Here is a 19168-nt window from a genome sequence, read left to right as displayed (position 1 = left end):
AGCTTCCCAACTAAACCAAACTAGGAAAAACCTGAACAGAGAGAACTGGCAATTGTTAAAGTGGATATTTCGGCACATCTGCCTTTATGACCACTCTGAAAAAAAACCAAGGACAAAATAACCTTTTTAAAGTGACAGCATTGTCATAATGGGTACATGAATAGAAAGGATGTAGAGGGATATGGACCAACTGCTGGCAAATGGGACTAGATTAATTTAGGATATCTGGTTGGCATGGGTGAGTTGGACCGAAGTGTCTGTTTCTGTAACTGGACACTCCACTCTCATATTTCCAGGCAATCGCATTTGATGCCAGAAGTCACATTTGAAGCATTAAAGCAGGAGAATATGGATTGAGTCCTAAAGATTGACCATGACATGTCAAACAATCGATTTCAGTGGAGTGACGTTGCCAGCATTGATCCTGATGACTCAATTGGTTCTTGATAGTAGCATAAGCCACAGCATTGGACCATCTTACTATCAAGATTTAGTCATCAGGATCAATGCGAGCAAAATCACTCCATGGAAAGTGTTGAGAGTATCCATGCAGTGATAATCAAATACATGGCCAAATCCAGGCCCGAAGTAGACTGAATTGAGCTTATTGTTGCTGCTGAGCTAGCAGATCATGAGTCGCAGTAATACACAACAAAATATCTTTTTAAAAATCTTGGCATGGCATATGGTAGCACGTTAGTAGACCAATCAGAGCTCTGGAAAGTTCAGACACAATGTGGGAGCAGGAGAAATTTTAGTTCAATGAAATAAATCTGGAATAAAAGCCTATATTAGTGATGGTTACCACAAAACTATTGGACTGTCATTAAAAACCAAAGAGATCCACTAATGTCCTTCACTGTTGTTACCCAATCTGGCTCTGGTTGACTCTTAATTGCCCTCTCAAAATGGCGAGACAAGACATTCATTTATATTGGGGCGGCACGGTGGCTCAGTGATTAGCACTGCCGCCTCACAGTACCAGGGACTTGGGTTTGATTCCAACCTCATGCAATTGTCTGTGCGGAGTTTATGCTTTCTCCCTGTTTCTGCATGAGGTTCTTCTGGGTGCTCCGGTTTCTTCCCACAGTCACAAAGATGTGCAGATTAGGTAGATTAGCCATAGGAAATGCCGGGTTACAGGAATGGGACAGGTCTGGGTGGGCTCCTCTTCAGAGGGTTCATGTGGACTCAATGGGCTGAATGACCTGCAGCCACACTGTAGGGAGTCTATGATATTCAAGTAGGTGGCTCACCATTATGGACTTTATGAGTATTCAGAGATGGGTGGTAAAAACAGCTCATGCCAGAGACGTCCCATCTCAAGAATAAATATGGTAAAATAGGTATGTCAATTTGGTTATATTTTCTAATTTTGCATGAAGAACCTGCCTTGGGTATGAAAGGATCCAGTTTGCAAAGAATTACTGCTTCCCATGTGATAGATTTCCTTAGAAATTATTCTGCATCACCTCCTCCAAGACTTACCCATCCCTAAGCTTCTCTCATATATGGATGTAGGTTTGCTCGCTGAGCTGTAAGAAAAAAACAAACCTTCCAGCTCAGCGAGCAAACCTACATCCAGAACCTCAACCTGAGCTACAAATCTTCTCAAAACTAGTCTCATATATCTTAAGAAATCTTTGCCTGAGAGTCTAGGTCCCCACCCACAGATCTCGTTAATGCAGTTTCCCAGGCCTCTGCATCCACTTTTCCATTCCATTCTACTTAGTCCAGATGGAAGAGATGAAGTGTGATTCTGCGATTTAAATTGTGGAAGAATCATATAGTCTCATTATTCATGCACCCTGCATCAACATAGCACTTTCCAAATTTTCTGTGTGCTGCTTTTACAAGTGTAATTACAATTGTTGGAAAATGCCAAAATTCCTCCAAACAGGTAAATAATCCGATTATCTGTTTATAGTCATATCAGTTGTGAGAAGAATGCTGATGAGATTCAAGCTATCACGTCCCAAGTGAGGACCTCAGGTCAGTGTCTCATCGAAAGGATTGTTGCTCCAACACAGACTGAAGTGTAAGCCTCAGTCAGCACTTCCCCATTGTGTTAACCTCAAAGTGAGAACTGTGAGATGCAGGAAGTGGTACTGCAACTGTACGCTAGGTTTTGGTGGAGGGATGTGTGGAGAAGTGCAATGGTGAATAAAGAAGGCAAAAGTATTTAATCTTCTGGGTTTTTTTTTAAAGGACCTGCTTGTGTTATATCTCATAGTGGGTATGTCAAAATAACTTCAATACATTAAATTATATTGTCACTGTATCATATATAAATACCAGACACCCAACCTTAAGAGATCACATGAAGCATGACACTCTATGAGAAGTATGCTTAATAGCTTAATGAAAAGGAGAAAGTGAGGACTGCAGATGCTGGAGATTAGAGGTGAGAGAGTGGTGCTGGAAAAGCACAGCAGGTCAGGCAGCATCCGCGGAGCAGGACAATCGATGTTTTGGGTTTCCTGAAACGTCAATTTTCCTGCTCCACTGATGCTGCCTGACATGCTGTGCTTTTCCAGCACCACACTCTTGACCTTAATAGCTTAATATCAGCCCAGACACATATGCACCTGTAAATGTAATAGAACATAGAACAGTACAGCACAGAACAGGCCCTTCAGCCCATGATATTGTGCCGACCATTGATCCTCATGTATGCACCCTCAAATTTCTGTGACCATATGCATGTTCAGCAGTCTCTTAAATGTCCCCAATGACCTTGCTTCCACAACTGCTGCTGGCAACACATTCCATGCTCTCACAACTCTCTGTGTAAAGAATCCGCCTCTGACATCCCCTCTATACTTTCCTCCAACCAGCTTAAAAATATGACCCCTCGTGTTAGCCATTTCTGCCCTAATGAGAGGCATAGATAGAGTCTGGCTATTGACTCTATCTATGCCTCTCATTATCTTGTATACTTCAATTAGGTCCCCTCTCCTCCTCCTTTTCTCCAATGAAAAACGTCCGAGCTCAGTCAACTTCTCTTCATAAGATAAGCCCTCCAGTCCAGGCAGCATCCTGGTAAACCTCCTCTGAACCCTCTCCAAAGCATCTACATTTTTCCTATAATAGGGCGACCGGAACTGGACGCAGTATTCCAAGTGCAGTCTAACCAAAGTTTTATAGAGCTGCAACAAGATCTCACGACTCTTAAACTCAATCGCCCTGTTAATGAAAGCCAAATCACCATATGCTTTCTTAACAACCCTGTCCACTTGGGTGGCCATTTTAAGGGATCTATGTACCTGCACACCAAGATCCCTCTGTTCCTCCACACTGCCAAGAATCCTATCCTTAATCCTGTACTCAGCCTTCAAATTCAACCTTCCAAAATGCATCACCTTGCATTTATCCAGGTTGAACTCCATCTGCCACCTCTCAGCCCATCTCTGCATCTTGTCAATATCCCACTGCAGGCTACAACAGCCCTCTATACTGTCAATGACACTTCCAACCTTTGTGTCGTCTGCAAACTTGCTGACCCATCCTTCAATCCCCTCATCCAAGTCATTAATAAAAATTACAAACAGTAGAGGCCCAAGGACAGAGCCCCGTGGAACACCACTCACCACAGACTTCCAGGCAGAATCTTTTCCTTCTACTACCACTCGCTGTCTTCTGTTGACCAGCCAATTCTGTATCCAGACAGCTAAGTTCCCCTATATCCCATTCCTCCTGACCTTCTGAATGAGCCTACCATGGGGAACCTTATCAAATGCCTCGCTGAAGTTTATATAATGTTTATATACAATAATCAATTTTAAAAAGTCTCTTGAATTCTTCTGTGAGATGATATCCTGATTATTTGTTTTTATCTCAGAGTAACACGAAACTTATTGACTCATTGAGATGTACAGCATGTAAACAGATTCTTCGATCCAATTCCCCCCTGCCGACCAAATATCCTAAATTAATCTAATCCCATTTGCCTGCACTTGGCCCATCTCCCTCTAAACTCTTCCTTTTCATAAAAGCCATCTGAAAAAAAGACCTTAGCTATTCACCTTATCCGTGCCCCTCATGATTTTATAAAACTCCAAAAGGTTAACCCTCAGCCTCTGATCCTCCAGGGAAAATAGCCCCAGCCTTTTCAGCCTCTTCCTATATTTCAAGCCCTCCAGTTCCAGCAACATCCTTGTAAATCTCTTCTGAACCCTTTCAAGTTTAACAACATTTTTCCTATAACAGGGAAACCAGAATTGGATGCAGTATTCCAAAAGTGGCCTAACCAAGGTCCTGTACAGCCGCAACATGACATCCCAACTCCTACACTCAATGCACTGACTAATAAAGGTAAGTCTGCCAAATACCTTCTTCACTACCTTGTCTACCTGTGACTCCACCTTCAAGGAATTATGAACTTGTACCCCAAGGTTTCTTTGTTCAGCAACACTCCTCAGGACCCTACCATTAGGTATGCCCTGATCTGCCTTACCAAAACACAGCATCTCTCATTTATCTAAATTAAACTCCATCTGCCATCCTCTGCCTGTTACCTAATCAAGGTCCTGTTAATTCTTGGCTGTCCATTACACCACGAATTTTGGTGTCATCTGCAAACTTACTAACCATTCCTCCCATATTTACATCTAAATCATTTATATAAATGACAAAAAGCAGTGAATCCAGCACCCATCCTTCCTGCTGATCACTGGCCTCCAGTCCGAAAATCAACCGGTGCAAGATGGCAGCAGAGTAACAGGGCCACATGCGGGCTCTTGCCAGCGACCCATCTGCTTTCTGTCTTTATTTTACATTTGCTACTGCTCTCTTCTTGTGCTTTATTTTTATTTTCTTTTGCTTTTTTTTTTCCTGTGGCAGGTTGGTTGGCAGCACTGGAGCAGCAGTGATGAAATTTTCCAGTCTTCTCCTGGCAATATGAGGCGGAAGCAGCAGCAGTGAGGATGTTCTCAGGGTGATCAGAGGCAGTGGCAGCGAGTACATTCTCCCGCCATTTCAGGCCAATGGCTGTTTGGGGCCTATGACAGTGGGGAGGTCATACTCGTGGTGTTTGGGGCCTATGGCAGTGGGGAGGTCATTCTCACAGAGTTTGGTCCCTATGGCAGTGGGGAGGTCATTCTCACAGAGTTTGGGGCCTATGGCAGTGGGGAGGTCATACTTGTGGTGTTTGGGGCCTATAGCAGTGGGGAGGTCATTCTGCCAGTGTTTAGGGCTGGTGGCAACAAAGCTCCTTTAGCGATTGGGGATGGTGACACCGGAGTCTTCAAGATAGCGGTGCCAACAAGTTGACATCTGCAGCTGAAGTGAGGACTTGTGGCCCAGCGGCAGCCTGGCTTGGCAGCAGAACCTGGGATTCTTGTTTGTGGGTCAAGTCTAGGTACAGCATTGTCAGCAAATTGGGCCCAGCGGCAATCAGATGGCACCTAAAGTTCAGCAATTCCTACACTGGTGACTCCAGTGCAGGTAGCACTGGAGGTCACACTTGAGGCGAGGTGGACTGGGTTGGAAAGACTGATAATTGGAACTTTTTACTTTCTTATTTTTCTAATTTATTCCTATGACTTATAATTCCAGACTACTTATTTCTTTACTTTTCTAATTTTTTTTGCTTCTCAAGAATTTGATCTTAAATATTTGTACCTAGGTACTTTTGTACCTATGGTGGTACTGTAATGCGGCAACTGTAAACTTTTCACTGTACTCAAGTGCATGTGACAATAAAGCTAATACAATTTATCCTCGACCACTACCTTCTATCTCCCGCCTTCAAGCCAATTTTGTATCCAAATAGCTATCTCTCCCTAGATTCATGTGATCTAACCTTGCAAATCAGTCTACCATGCGGAGACTTGTCAAATGCCTTGCTGAAATCCATATAGACAATATCCACAACTCTGCCTTCATCAATCTTGTTTGCCATTTCTTCAAAAAACTCTATCAAATTAGTGAGGCACGATTTCCCACATATTCAGCCCTCTCTCATTGTTGTCACCTACTGTTGGAGATTCAGTTACAACTTTGATGCAACTTGCTTTCATTACAGTAGCAACAGTATCAACTTGACCTGAGGTAATGAGGGAAAAGGAAGTGAGAAGGTTCTGCAGTTGTCCATGATCCAGTAATGTTCCTGGAAAGGACACGCCAGACAAGATTAAGTAATGATTTGGACATGGTGCCTTCTACAAGTGAACATCCTGTGCTGGCGCATATATGAATAAAGATCACCAATACAAAATATTAGAGGGTTGTAATTTGTTCCAGCAAAAGTCAGAATGTGGGCAGGAAGGGGAGGAAGTTGTCACAAGGCTAGTCCCTTTTTTTCTAAAAGCTGTTCCTTGGCTCAAGAAGACTCTGTCCTTGATTTTTTCCAGAGGGGCAATAAATGGGGTCAGACTCTGATCAGCTTTGTTTATTAGAGAGATGAAAAGGATTTTGAGAGGCTGTTTGTTTATATGTAAACACATGAGACTTCAGGCCAAAGTGGTCATGCTTTAGAAGTGACCTGCATAGTGAAAGGGGAGTAGTCAGCTCTTTAGCTAAGCTGAGCTGTTTTTAGTTCAGTCTTGAACTGGGCAATTCAACAGGAAGCTGTGTGGAAACTCTCTCTCTTTTCTTCCCTTCAGCTTCAGCTTGTAAGCATGTGTTCCATTTACACTGGTTTTTAAAGGGAGTTTGCTTATTAGGACTGTTGTGTGTATTCGGAACAGCATAACTAAGTCTGGCTGGATAGGTTGAGTTCTGTAGGGGTTCTTTATTCTGTTCTTTGTGTTTCATTGTGTAATCTTGCAATAAATTTGTTTATTTTAAAATCTACTAGTCAACCTAGCTATGTTACTCCGGGTAATTTTCACTGTACATTTACGAAAACAAATTGCAAAGTTAGGTCTAGGGCTGCCTGCTTAACAATGTTAAGAGTGGTCTGGCCAGTCCATAACAAAGTTGAAAAGGAAACTAGCCTTTTTACATAGATTAAATTTAATTTTCACAAGTTAATAATTGTTTCGATGTTGCACATACTGCAGTTGATACTGAACACATGGTCTCAGAAATTACTTATAGACAATTTATGCCCAGTCACCTTCACAAGCAGCTGTTAAGCAGCTCAGTCCATATTACTACTTGAATTTGTTAAAAGTAGTCTCACTGGTTATTTGAATATAGGTGTTTTCCTACAAAAATCCTTTTATCTCAGAATTCTTGGGGTTCCTCAATAATCATTACAGCAATTGATAATGGACTCAGAAAGCAGGACAACCCACACTATTCAATTCGCAGTGACAACAGACAAGACAGTTGTAGATGGAGGGTATTCATAAGTTTATGCATGACATTTCTGTTTTATCTGTTCTACGTTCCTAGTACTTTGATCACTTTTGTACTGTCTTTTCCTTATTCCCCTTTTACTACCTCTTTTTCTTTTCTGTAGGATATTTAGTTTTATATTTATTTGGCCCCCATCCCCAGCATCTGCAACTTCTCCAGCATTCTTTTTTCCATCCAACATCTCAAGAGTACTTGGGCTGCCAACAGATTTTTGAAGGAAGAGTAAAATTATATATACATATTGAATGACTCATTATATCACTGTTTAAACAGAGACCATAAATTCAAATAAGATCCAAACGGAACATTGCAGTGACATAATGCAGTGACTAGAGGATGGGTGGGGTGAATGTTAGTCAATTTAATTTGCGATCTTGCTTAAAGTGGTTCTATGCCTTAAGTGATGGATTTGGGTAGTCTGCCAAAATGCAGTCCTTTACATTCTCTTTTCTTTCCTGGTTTTCTCCCCTTCCTGGGCCTCATGAAAACAGAGACCATCCTATGTATGGGTGGAAAGGTCAATTTCTGCGCCAAGGTCTTCTCTGCAATCATCATCAGGCCTGGGCCCTGACTGGCCAGAACTTTGTGTAATCAGGCTTCAACTCAGTAGTTGACTGGGAAACATAGGGAATTGAGCAAGGCAGAGGCCCAGTATCTGGTCAGTTTACTTAATCACCGTGGAACTCTGACTGACGCTATCAATAAAACAAAGGATCAATGTAAAAAGCCTGAGCAACTGCATCAAAAAGTATGTGTCAACTGTAGTTATCCAAGATATGGAGGGCTCCCAGCATGCTGGCCCCATTTGGGTTGATTGCACACAAATATTACATTGTTAAAAGCCAAACTTGAATCTCCAAAAGTAGTGCTACACTGCTGTAACTTCCAAGGCTTCCTGAAATGCAGTACAGAATAAGTAATGATAAGCAGAATAACAAAACATTTTTGAGAGGGACACTTGGGTAGTTATTTGTTTTCATGAAGAAACAATTGTGTGATTCTGACCTAGAAAACTCTCAAAGTGAAAGGTGATCCTGTGGTTTTCTAGTTTTCCTTACCTTTGATCATGAACATCCAGACTTATTAACCAATGCTTTAACAACAGATGGGAAGTACTGAGTACAGTACTTTCAGTTTGTGGTAAGAAAACCGACATGTTCTAGCATAGATATCAGAGTTTTGGTTTTATTTCAAAAGAATATTGGAAGTCGAAACTGTGCAAATTGTTGACCTGATTTATGAGCTCCTGTCTTCACAATGATTTGGAGATGCTGGTGTTGGACTGGGGTGTACAAAGTTAAAAATCACACAACACCAGGTTATAGTCCAACAGGTTTAATTGGAAGCACACTAGCTTTCGGAGCGCCGCTCCTTCATCAGGTGGTTGCGCTCCGAAAGCTAGTGTGCTTCCAATTAAACCTGTTGGACTATAACCTGGTGTTGTGTGATTTTTAACTGTCTTCACCAGACCAACTTTCTATTTTCTGGGTGGCATGATGATCTGAAGCCCAAGTGAGTCTTAGATCTCAAATTTCCCTGAACTTCCATGATCTAAGTTAAACACACACACACACACACACACTCACCTAGATCATGACATCAGAGTGCTTTTAATGAAGGAAAACTGCACATTACTGGATCCTTGTAAATAACTGGTTCCAAGTGAAATTGTAATCTGTCACCAAAACTAGAAATGGCCCTTCACTTGATGTCATCACAAAATGTTTGAAATGGGGACAGAATTTAATGTTGTCCCACTGGCATGTTTGCAGGCTGTTTGTTGGTTGGGGGCTGGTTTGACATTTAAAATACCTTGGTTAGCCTTCCCAGTAATCTCCCACCTAGGCTGATCAGCTTGTCCTTGACCCAATTAATGCTCTTGCATGGCCAAAGGACTGCTTCAAAGCTCTTTCCCACGTGGCCGTAATTGCCAGGCCAGCAGGAGGAATTCAGACGCAGGGTGAAGCCCAGAAACATTGGTGAGGTTTCAGGTGAAATGGCAGGGGATGCCTTCATCCTCCTCCTCCCCACTCCTTTTCAGTAAATTCTCCCTAATCTTTTCTCCCTGCCCCAAGATATCTACATTTACTTGCTTCTGGTCTTTTGGATTTAGACATCTGTAATCACTTGTCTTCCCAGTCCTATCCACTACAGCTTTTGGAATTTGTGGCCAATCAGATTGGTGAGAAGTAGAAGTCCCATATCCAGTCAGTGAAAGTTCCTTAGCACTTGAAATTGTTGTGGGGCAGCGAGAATCAAAGGTGATGCATTCTCTGTTGGCTCCTTGCATGCCAGGCCAGGAAACAAACACTGTGGTTAGAAATTTTAGGATGGCGGTGTGTGATGGACAACATTAAAAAACTTGACAATTAAGAAATAGACTCATTTTTATCCAGTCCATTTTTGTTAAGTTTACACAACAGACAGTAAGACAGCACAGAATTAAAGGCCATTGTCAGCAAAGCTAACTACAGGTGACCAAATTCAAAAGCAAAGTTTTCTCTGAAGCACATTGCCATTAAACAATTGAAACTTTAAGGATTTGTAAATTCCTTTCTATTGCGAAGTCAAAACTTGAATAAACAACATTCAAAATAAAAATTATAGTAACACTCTAATTAAAAAAAAAAGTAATGCTGATATCTGGAACTGCAACATGCACCATTCAACCTTTTATAAGCACACAAAGCAATGTTTCAAGTCTTGTATTTAGTCTGGGCGGGGAGAGATTTGCCTGTCGACACTTTCAGAAAAATATGGGAAGCTTGTGTCCAAATTTTCAAAAGCAGGTCTTGGTGAGCATAGCCCTTACATGGGGGCATTGAACAAAAAAAACTCATCCACACTGTCTGTTACAAGCGTGTTTCTCTAGAGGGACTAAAGACAAAGATACTAGGGTCATCTCAGTAAAACGCATGATTGTTACATTAAAAATCAAGCTTACTGTCTATGAATTGCATCTTTGTTACTAAAGGTCTTTTAAAAAAAACTCAGTAGTAGCTGGTGAATACATTGCGCATGCCTTTGTTTTCTTCACTCTGACTCAGTGACAGTCAGGCTTGCAATCACACAGGCAGGCTTTTAAAGACACTGAGTATCTCACATGGTTTCTTAAGATTCTGATGTTTGGAAGGAGCTGAATCGATCAGATCTCCACAGTATTTCTGCACAAATGCTGTGCATTTCAGTATGAGCTCCATTTTCCTGATCCCACTGTGCTAACAGCAGGTGGTATGACCCCAATCCAGGTCATGATAAAAGGCTGCAAATGGTACTTTATAAAAACAGCAGTTCATCACCGGAGCATGCGGCTTCACAAGGTAAACATAAAAAGAATTCCAAAAAAGAAAAGGGAATACTTTCCCAAAAGCAGCTTTTCAGTTAGTTCAACAAACTTTCTTGTAACAGCAATAAATTCAAGGTTTGAGTTAGGATACTCTCCTACATTCACACTGACAAATAGCATTTAAAGCATGACAATGGGAAATTACATATTTCAGATGTTTCAAAAATTATATTTTAAAAATAATCCCTATCAGTTAGCCTGTACTTAATTATAGCCTCCTGAGCAAATAGAAGTTCTGTATGGTTAGGCCATTCAAAATGTCACACATTGCATGTTAACTGGAGTGCTGAGTACATATCAATGCAGTGTGTCAAGATCAGGATTGTATCACTCGGCTCAGTGCCCAATAGCAGAGTAGCCAAGTGCTCACCAGTTTGGTTTCCACCAACTGATTTCTAATTCCTCATTCAGTTTTGTTTTGCGCAACAGCCAGCAGGTCACAGGCTTTCTTGTGTTTTGACCAGTGCTTCACCTGGCACTCCCTAGAAAAGAAATTAAATGGTGATCATCAATACACGTAGGCATTGCACAGCTCAGATTTAGAACTCTATTATCCCATGTATCAGGATTTCATGGCTGGTAAACATCCAAGAGATTGTCATCATACCTTGCCCTCTGAAGCACTCACTCTCCACATCATCCTGACCTCCCACTTCATCTCCATCTCACTGTGCTCTTCAATTAAATGTTGGGGAGACTGAAGCTATTTTCTATCTCAATTATAAACTCTGCTCCTTAGCTACCAACTCTATCCCTTTCCCTGACATCTGTGTTAAATTAAACCAGCCTGTTCACAGCCGATGTTATATTTGGTTCTGAGTTGAACCCCTTATCATTTCTTATTACCATTATCATTAAGCCAACATTTCCACCAATGTTACACTGCCTGGCTTTGTGCCTGCTTTAGCTCATCTCTTGCTGAAACTCTCTTTCTTGTTCTTGTTACCTCTAGATTGGACTTGTCACAATACAACACTTTCTAAGCTTCATAAACTTGAGGTCATCCAAAGCTCAGCTGCCTGTATCCAGACAAGGCACCAAATCCAATTCATCCGTCACCATTGTTCTCACTGACCTACTGGTGAGCAGAAGTCCAGATAAGCAATGCTTTGATTTTAAGATTTTCAACATCGATTACAAATTCCTCAGTGTCCTTGACTGTCCCTATTTGTGGTTTTTCCTCAAGCCCTACATCCCTGAGAAAACATTATTCATCTAATTTTGGTCTCTTGAGCATCCATGGTTTGATTTGCTCGACCATTGGTGTCTGTGTCCTCAGTTCCCTTAAACCTAAACCTCTGGAACTCCCCTGCTTAACCTCAACACCTCAACTTCCTGCTAAGGAGGCGCCTTGAAACATACTTTTTTTGTCCAGGCTTTTGGTCATCTTTCCTGATATTTCCCTGAGTGGTTTTGCACCAAATTTTGGTTTATACACCTATTCCAGAAAAGGATATTGGAACATTTTACATGGAACAGGTACTATATAAATACAAGCAGTTGTCACAGAAAGGTGGGCTGGAACATAGATTCAAAGCAACATAATTTTTACTTAAGGCTTAGCAATGGCTTTCTCAAATGATCCTATCACAAATATGCTTTGAATAAAGCAACTGTTTTCTACTTCTCCAAACTAGTTCCCAATCCATGAAGTTGAGCTGAAGGAGCTCTTAACAGAGCCGGGATTGGTCCTGCAATCATATACACAGGATAGCGTTTGATTAGTTGAATTTAGGTGATGATTTAATGAAACAAATGAGAAGTGGGGAATACCAACAAGTTTAATGTACATCAAAACATCCTGTTGGGCTAGGGAAGAGGTAGCTTTACTTTGCACCTAAATCACACTGCACTTGAACTGGGGATGCTGGTTTCCCACTTTGAGTGCTTACAATGGGAGAGTAGTGTATTTGCTAAAATGTCAACCCTCATCTCAGTGAGAAACAAGATTGATTTAAAAGGAAAAGGAGAGTTGGCAGATTGCATGAAAATGACATTTAGCTTTCAATAAAAAGGGACGTTTAATTAATTTTCAGTTGCTGATTTTCTTATAGTGATAGGCTTTACAAGGATAAGAATCCACCAAAGTTTTTAGTTGCGTACCTCCGACAGTACCGCTCAACCTGGCACCGGGAACACCGTTTTGTTGCCTGTGCTCCACAAAATCCACATTTTGGGCGATCAGGAATCAGATTCTCCATCACATCCAGATTGTAAGTTTCTGTCAATCTATACAAGGAAATGGGCAGTCAAGAGAGAGACTATAGTTGATGTATGCACACTGACTTCAATGCCATTAATTAACAATTCTCAGATCCTCAGTTAAGCAGAATTTGAAATCCCCACAGCTCAATGTTGCAATGTTCTTTATAGTTACAACCCTTCAGTCATATCTGACCCCTATATTTTATGACATAATACTGATGAGTGAGAACAGTTTTTGTTGGGATATTGTAAATGGGACATGCTGTCTATTTACAGGTGGCCAGCTACAAACAGAACTTCAATTAGCAGAAGAGATTTATTTTTTCCCTGGCTGGCACACATCAGTGGTTATAAATGTCAGGGGGAAGCAAAGAGTTTTCACATTTTAATTTTGATTTTCAGGGGAATGTAGCACAAACAGTCAAGTTTCTGATATTGAGACTGGCTCTAATGCAACGAGGGGTACGTCGGCTTCCAAGAGATCAATTGTGTTAGGGGATTCTGTAGTCAGAGGTACAGACAGATGTTTCTGTGGCCAACAGAGAAAAAGCAGAATGGTGTGTTGTTTCCCTGGTACCAGGATCAAGGATGTCTCAGAGAGGGTGCAGAATGTTCTCACGGGGGAGAGGGGCCAGCAGGAGGTCATTGTCCACATTGGAACCAATGACATTGGAAGGGGAAAGGTTGAGACTCTAAAGGGAGATTACAGAGAGTTAGGCAGAAATTTAAAAAGGAGATCCTCAAGAATAGTAATATCTGTATTACTCCCAGTGCCAGGAGCTAGTGAGGGCAGGAATAGGGGGATAGAGCAGATGAATGCATGGCTGAGGAGCTGGTGTATGGGAGAAGGATTCACATTTTTGGATCATTGGAATCTCTTTTGGGGTAGAAGTGACCTGTGCAAGAAGTACGGATTGCACCTAAATTGGAAGGGGACTAATATACTGGCAGGGAAATTTGCTAGAACTGCTTGGAAGGATTTAAACTAGTAAGGTGGTGGTGGTGGTGGTGGGGGCAGGGAGATAGCGAGGATGGAGGGATATGGGCCGGGTGCTGGCAGGTGGGACTAGATTGGGTTGGGATGTCTGGTCGGCATGGACGGGTTGGACCGAAGGGTCTGTTTCCATGCTGTACATCTCTATGACTCTATGACTCATGTGCAAATTCAATCTAAACTTAACACTTTGGTGAATATCAGACTCTTGTGATAAGTGAGCTTTAGGGATTCAGCCCAGCTACTGGTCAACATGAACCTATATCATTCCTTGGTGCTGGTCTGGTCAGATGAGTGCAGCTCCAACAACACAAGAAGCTTAACACCATCGAGGACAAAACAGCCTGCTTGGTTGACGCCTCATCCACAAAGATTCATTCCCTACAAGCACTGATTGTCAGTTGCAACATTGTGCACTACCTAAAAGATACAATGCAGAAATTCACTACAGCTACTTAGATAGTACCTTTCAAACCCACTATCATTAACACGTAGAAGGACAAAGGCAGAAATTACATGGGAACACCACCTAAAAATTCCCCTCTAAGCCATTCAACACTCTGTCTTGGAAATATATCACCGTTCCTTCTGTGTCACTGGGCCAAAATTGTAGAATTCCTTCTCTAAAAATATTGTACCTACATCAAAGACTGCAGCGGTTCAAGAAGGTAGCTCACTATCACTTTCTCAAAGGCAACTAGTGATAGGCAATAAATGCTGTTCCAGCCTGTGATGCCGATGTGAAAACATTTTTAAAATTGCTCTCGGGATGACACAGGAATGGCTAGTGTAAAAATAAATATACTATGTTGCATTAGGGAGTGCTCTTGAGACTGCATGTAAGGCATTGTTAGACTAGGATAGAAAGAGTATCAAATCATTTCGCATCTAACCTAAACTGTAGTTACAATGACAGAACAGCACATTTTCTAACTAATATCATCACCTCAGTGAGAAACGAAAGTTCTTAAAAGGAAGAAGAGAATTTACAGAATACATTCAAGGTGCTTAATTACTTAAAATTTTATACTGAAGGTAAAACAAATCCCCTCATGTGTGGCTTGTATGAACCAAAAGATGGCTACCTGCCTTCGTGAGACTTATTCACTATTTAGCATACATACATCTAAAACAACTCTTTAATACCACTTTACTGGTATAATGTATCAGTATGTATTTGTTTTCATTATGGACATTCATAGTACTTCTGGTTCTTCTTAGTATAATCCCTAGTATTTTTCCAAGTCAGTCTTTTTGAGGTTCAACTGAAACCAATTTTTTGTCTTGAATTCACAAGTGAGAAAACAAGCACTCATTCACCTCTGAGCTTGTTCACGTAAATCCTGCTCAGAAGGGTTAAATACTGTTTTCACTTGGTGCTTTGCAAGGGCTTTCCATTTGTTAGAATTCTCTCGAATGATCCTATCCCGGATATCAGGGACCTAATATTGGAATGAAGAAAGAGACACAAATAAAATTTGTAGCAGAGCAGGAAAAGACTATTTACATATCCTCTATTAATGAACAACAATTATTCAATACCATTTTTCACTCATCACCCTTTTTAAGGCAGCATCCAAAATTCACTAAACAAAACGGTACTTTAACTACGGACACATCACAGAGACAGGTGCCTCGCATTTGGGATGAACGCTGATCTCCTTCCAAACTATTGCTTCTTTATGGACAGACATTCACTTATTAACAGAGTAGGTTATTGCAGAGAGTGTATTCATTTTAAATTAATCTGGAGCTTCTCTAGTACTGTATGTATAATGCAACAATTCTTGGGTGGATTACCTGAATTATTGCACAATGCCACCCTGTGGAAGATCACAATCATTACATAAGAACTGGAGGATGGATGGAAACAGTTCAACCAAGGATTGGGAAGTGTATGTCACAACTTTAATTCTTGAGCCTCAAAACTCTAAAGATGGTGTCTTATGTTTTTAAAATTAATTTATTATTAAAGATTCATTGCTTTTGCCAATTTAATAACTTTGGTCTTTTTGACTTTCAGGTTCTATATTCAATGCTGAAAACAGAGACAATATCAGGAGGAAGAATATTGAGTTCAGAACGATTCAGGCATATGGGGCAAATTCAGAAAAAATCAATTGTGTTTGCAACAGACTAAAACTGAAGTGCAGGAAAATGGGGTTAGAGTCGACCGACATTTGGTCAGCATGGATTAGATTGGGCCAAAGGGCCTGTCTCCGTGCTGTAGGACACTATGTCTCTAAAACAGAGAAGAGGACAAAAAACGCACAGTTCAGCTAAACAACATCGCGATGTCGTTTGCAATGGGAATTTTAAGATTTGTTGTGAGTTGGGCCCAATATTTCTGTGTTCAAGGACTTCTAATTTAGGACATACATTCTTTACAGACTGCCCAACGGCATCCTGTCCCCACTTTTCTTTTCTTGTTTGGACAAAATTTTAAGGTTGTGATTCTCCACATCCCATTCTTTAAAGAAAGAGAAAGAAAGGATTGAGGTATCTTTTGCAAAATTCAGGAGTAAATCTGTTTAACAATTTTTTTTCATGTCGCGAATCATGAATTTGGTAAAATGAAGACTAAATGGATTCTCAGGCATTATTAAGTAATTTTTATACAACAACTGCTCATGAAGCTGCCTTTGGGAGATTATTTGTGTGAACTAACACAATTCAATGCTTTATATTTCCGGGAGATCGGGATGTCTCTGTAATTGCAGTGAATGCAACTGACCTGTTCTAAAATTAAATCTTTCTTTGCTGGAGGTGGGTCTGTCATTGCAAGGTGGCCCAGGAAACGTTGTAACTCCACCAAGTTGGGTATTTGGTCAATGATGACTTCGGTCAGGAAGCTTTGCAGCTAGTGAACAAAAAGAATTATCACACAGTTATTTAGTACACAAACATTGGAGCATGCTGTCAGAATATCAAAACCTATTGAAATTGGACTCTTCATAAATAGTGGCTACCAGTGAAGATGGCAGCTCACCAATATCTTGTCCATCTGTAATTGTCTTTGACAATAAATGCTGGACCAGTCAGCAATGTTATATTCTGAAGGAATTTTAAAGAAGAATCTACAGTTCTACTGCGACTACTCCTATGTAGTATTTTGATAATAGCCCTCCTGGAGTATTCTGGGCTTCTGAAATGTGGTCTGAGCAGCCCTGCTAAGGAGAGAGAAGATTCACTAAGCTGATTCCTGAGAATAAGGAGCTGTCTTACAGTCAAGCAGATTGGCTTAAAATCACTGGATTTAGAAGAATAAAAGGTGACTGCATTGAAACATTCAAGATTCTAAGAGGGCTTCCTATTATGGGGGAAACTAGAAGTGGGCAACAGGTTAAAATAAAGGGTCTCTCTTTTAAAATGGGATTCTTCCTCAACTTTTCCTCTCAGAATTGTTACTTTTTAGAATTCTCTTTCCCCAGCAAAGATAGTCAAGGCTGAGTTATGACAGATATTTGACCTACAAAGGGAGATAAGGGTTATGAGGATTGGCAGTGTAATTGAGGCCATGGTTAGATTAGCCATGATCTTATTGAATGGTGGAACAGACCTGATGGGCCTAATTGTCTACCCTGCTCCTATTTCTTAAGATTATGTGTTATGGTTATATTTGATAGAAATTTCATTTACTTTTTTAATATAAGGAAGTGGATGTAATGACAATATGTAATATCACAATATAGTTTTTTAAAAATTGGTACAAATAATTAAAACAAAGTCATAGCCACTGCAGCATGAGCAAATAAAAGAGCTTTGTTTTAAAAGGAAAAACAATCTGTTGAGTCGGACAACACAATCGAGGCAATACCATACATGAGCACAGCTGACAAGAGGTGCCAACGTCTCCATCTGCTGTCAGCTAGAGCTCACTGCAAATATGAAATTTGGAGAGAATTTTTGGCATTTCTAGTTAGCCATCCTAAATTCATTAAAAATGCAATATTAACATAAACAAGGATAACCCATTCAGCCTCTATGTCGGTTCCACTATTCAAGTCCATTTTAAAAAATTCAATTATTTTGCTGTTATGGAAGTTTCAACAGTTCCTTCAACTCTTTGCGTGTATGTATGTCTGAGTAGGTGTGTGGTGGTTGGAGGGGGAAGAAAGGGAGGGAGGGGGTGTGATATTAAAGAGTTAACTTGCTCTGCTGCCCTGCAGGAAATTGGATGTCCCGAGGCTAGGGTGGGATGCCTCTGACTTCCAGATAGATTGTAAGGAATTTACATTATCATCACCTATTATTCAGAGCCATTTACATGACCATTTTCTTGCCATTCACAGCGATTTACATTGTCATCTACTACTATGTTTTATGTTTTCATCCCCTATTCAGAAATCAATAAGAATATTCCAGTTTGAATTTGACTCCTCCCCTATAGTTACAAAAAGAAAGACAATTTGCTACAGATTTGACCATTAAGGGATGATTTTCATTAAATTGTTTCTGGAGATGGTCAGGTCACTGCATTATGTCTTGAGTGGCCTGTGACTGTGGGGGGGATGACTAGAGGTTGTCTTGTGGGCATTACTAACTGTGATGTAAAGCTTTTATATAAAGGAAGGTCAGCTTCTTTTGTTCAGGAAGAGCTTCACTGGACATGCTTCGCAAGAGTGTTCATGGTTTCTCCAAAGCTTGTTTGTGCTGTATTTGCTTAATCAAATTTTGGTTGTTCACAGAACAAATAATCGCAGGAAAAAAAGAACTTAACGGGGGAAGAAGGGGGGGGGGAGAGAAAGGGGGTTTGGGAAGGGAGGGGGTGGGGGAGGGAGGAAGAAAGGGAAGGGGAGAAGGAAAAGGAGAGGAGAAAGATGGGGGATGAGGGTGGGGAAGAAAGGGGGCGTGAGAAAGGGTGGGGAAGACAGACAAGGGGAAGAAAGGGGAAGTGGGGAAGAAAGGGGGATGGGGAAGGGGGGTGGGGAAGAAAGGGGGTGAGGAAGAAAGGGAGGTGAGGAAGAAAGGGGGGTGGGGAAGAAAGGGGGTGAGGAATAAAGGGAGGTGAGGAAGAAAGGGGGGTGAGGAAGAAAGGGGGGTGGGGAAGAAAGGGGGTGGGGAAGAAAGGGGAGTGAGGAAAAAAGGGGGATGGGGAAGAAAGGAGGGTGGGGAAGAAAGGAGGGTGGGGAAGAAAGGAGGGGTGGGGAAGAAAGGGGGTGGGGAGGAAAATGGGTGGGGAGGAAAGGGGGTGGGGAAGAAGGGGGTGGGGAAGAAGGGGGGTGGGGAAGAAGGGGGGTGGGGAAGAAGGGGGGTGGGGAAGAAGGGGGGTGGGGAAGAAAGGGGGTGAGGAAGAAAGGGGGTGGGGAAGAAAGGGG

The 19168-nt window shown here is 41.3% G+C and overlaps 1 protein-coding gene and 1 long non-coding RNA gene across 2 annotated transcripts in view; one reads left to right on the top strand and one right to left on the bottom strand.

Moving 5' to 3' along the window:
* LOC148147981 (uncharacterized) overlaps window positions 1-16573 on the top strand; it is a 114900-nt gene extending 98327 nt beyond the window's left edge. Inside the window, exons 3-4 of the long non-coding RNA XR_015759427.1 lie at window positions 4210-4314; window positions 15874-16573. This is a non-coding gene — a long non-coding RNA (uncharacterized LOC148147981). The remainder of the gene's footprint in view (window positions 1-4209; window positions 4315-15873) is intronic.
* The window catches only part of zmynd10 (zinc finger, MYND-type containing 10), an 88661-nt gene continuing 79167 nt past the window's right edge, over window positions 9675-19168 (bottom strand). Inside the window, exons 9-12 of the mRNA XM_087994503.1 lie at window positions 16585-16710; window positions 15171-15292; window positions 12755-12880; window positions 9675-11133 (exon numbers count right to left, since the gene is read on the bottom strand). Coding sequence (XP_087850629.1) covers window positions 11055-11133; window positions 12755-12880; window positions 15171-15292; window positions 16585-16710 — 453 coding nt within the window. The 3' untranslated portion in view covers window positions 9675-11054. The remainder of the gene's footprint in view (window positions 11134-12754; window positions 12881-15170; window positions 15293-16584; window positions 16711-19168) is intronic.

Source organism: Chiloscyllium plagiosum, unplaced genomic scaffold, assembly GCF_037043375.1.
Source record: "Chiloscyllium plagiosum isolate Xiang-an unplaced genomic scaffold, Cpla_swu_hap1 HiC_scaffold_14, whole genome shotgun sequence".
NCBI lineage: Eukaryota > Metazoa > Chordata > Chondrichthyes > Orectolobiformes > Hemiscylliidae > Chiloscyllium > Chiloscyllium plagiosum.
This window is presented reverse-complemented; position numbering and strand designations above follow the sequence as displayed.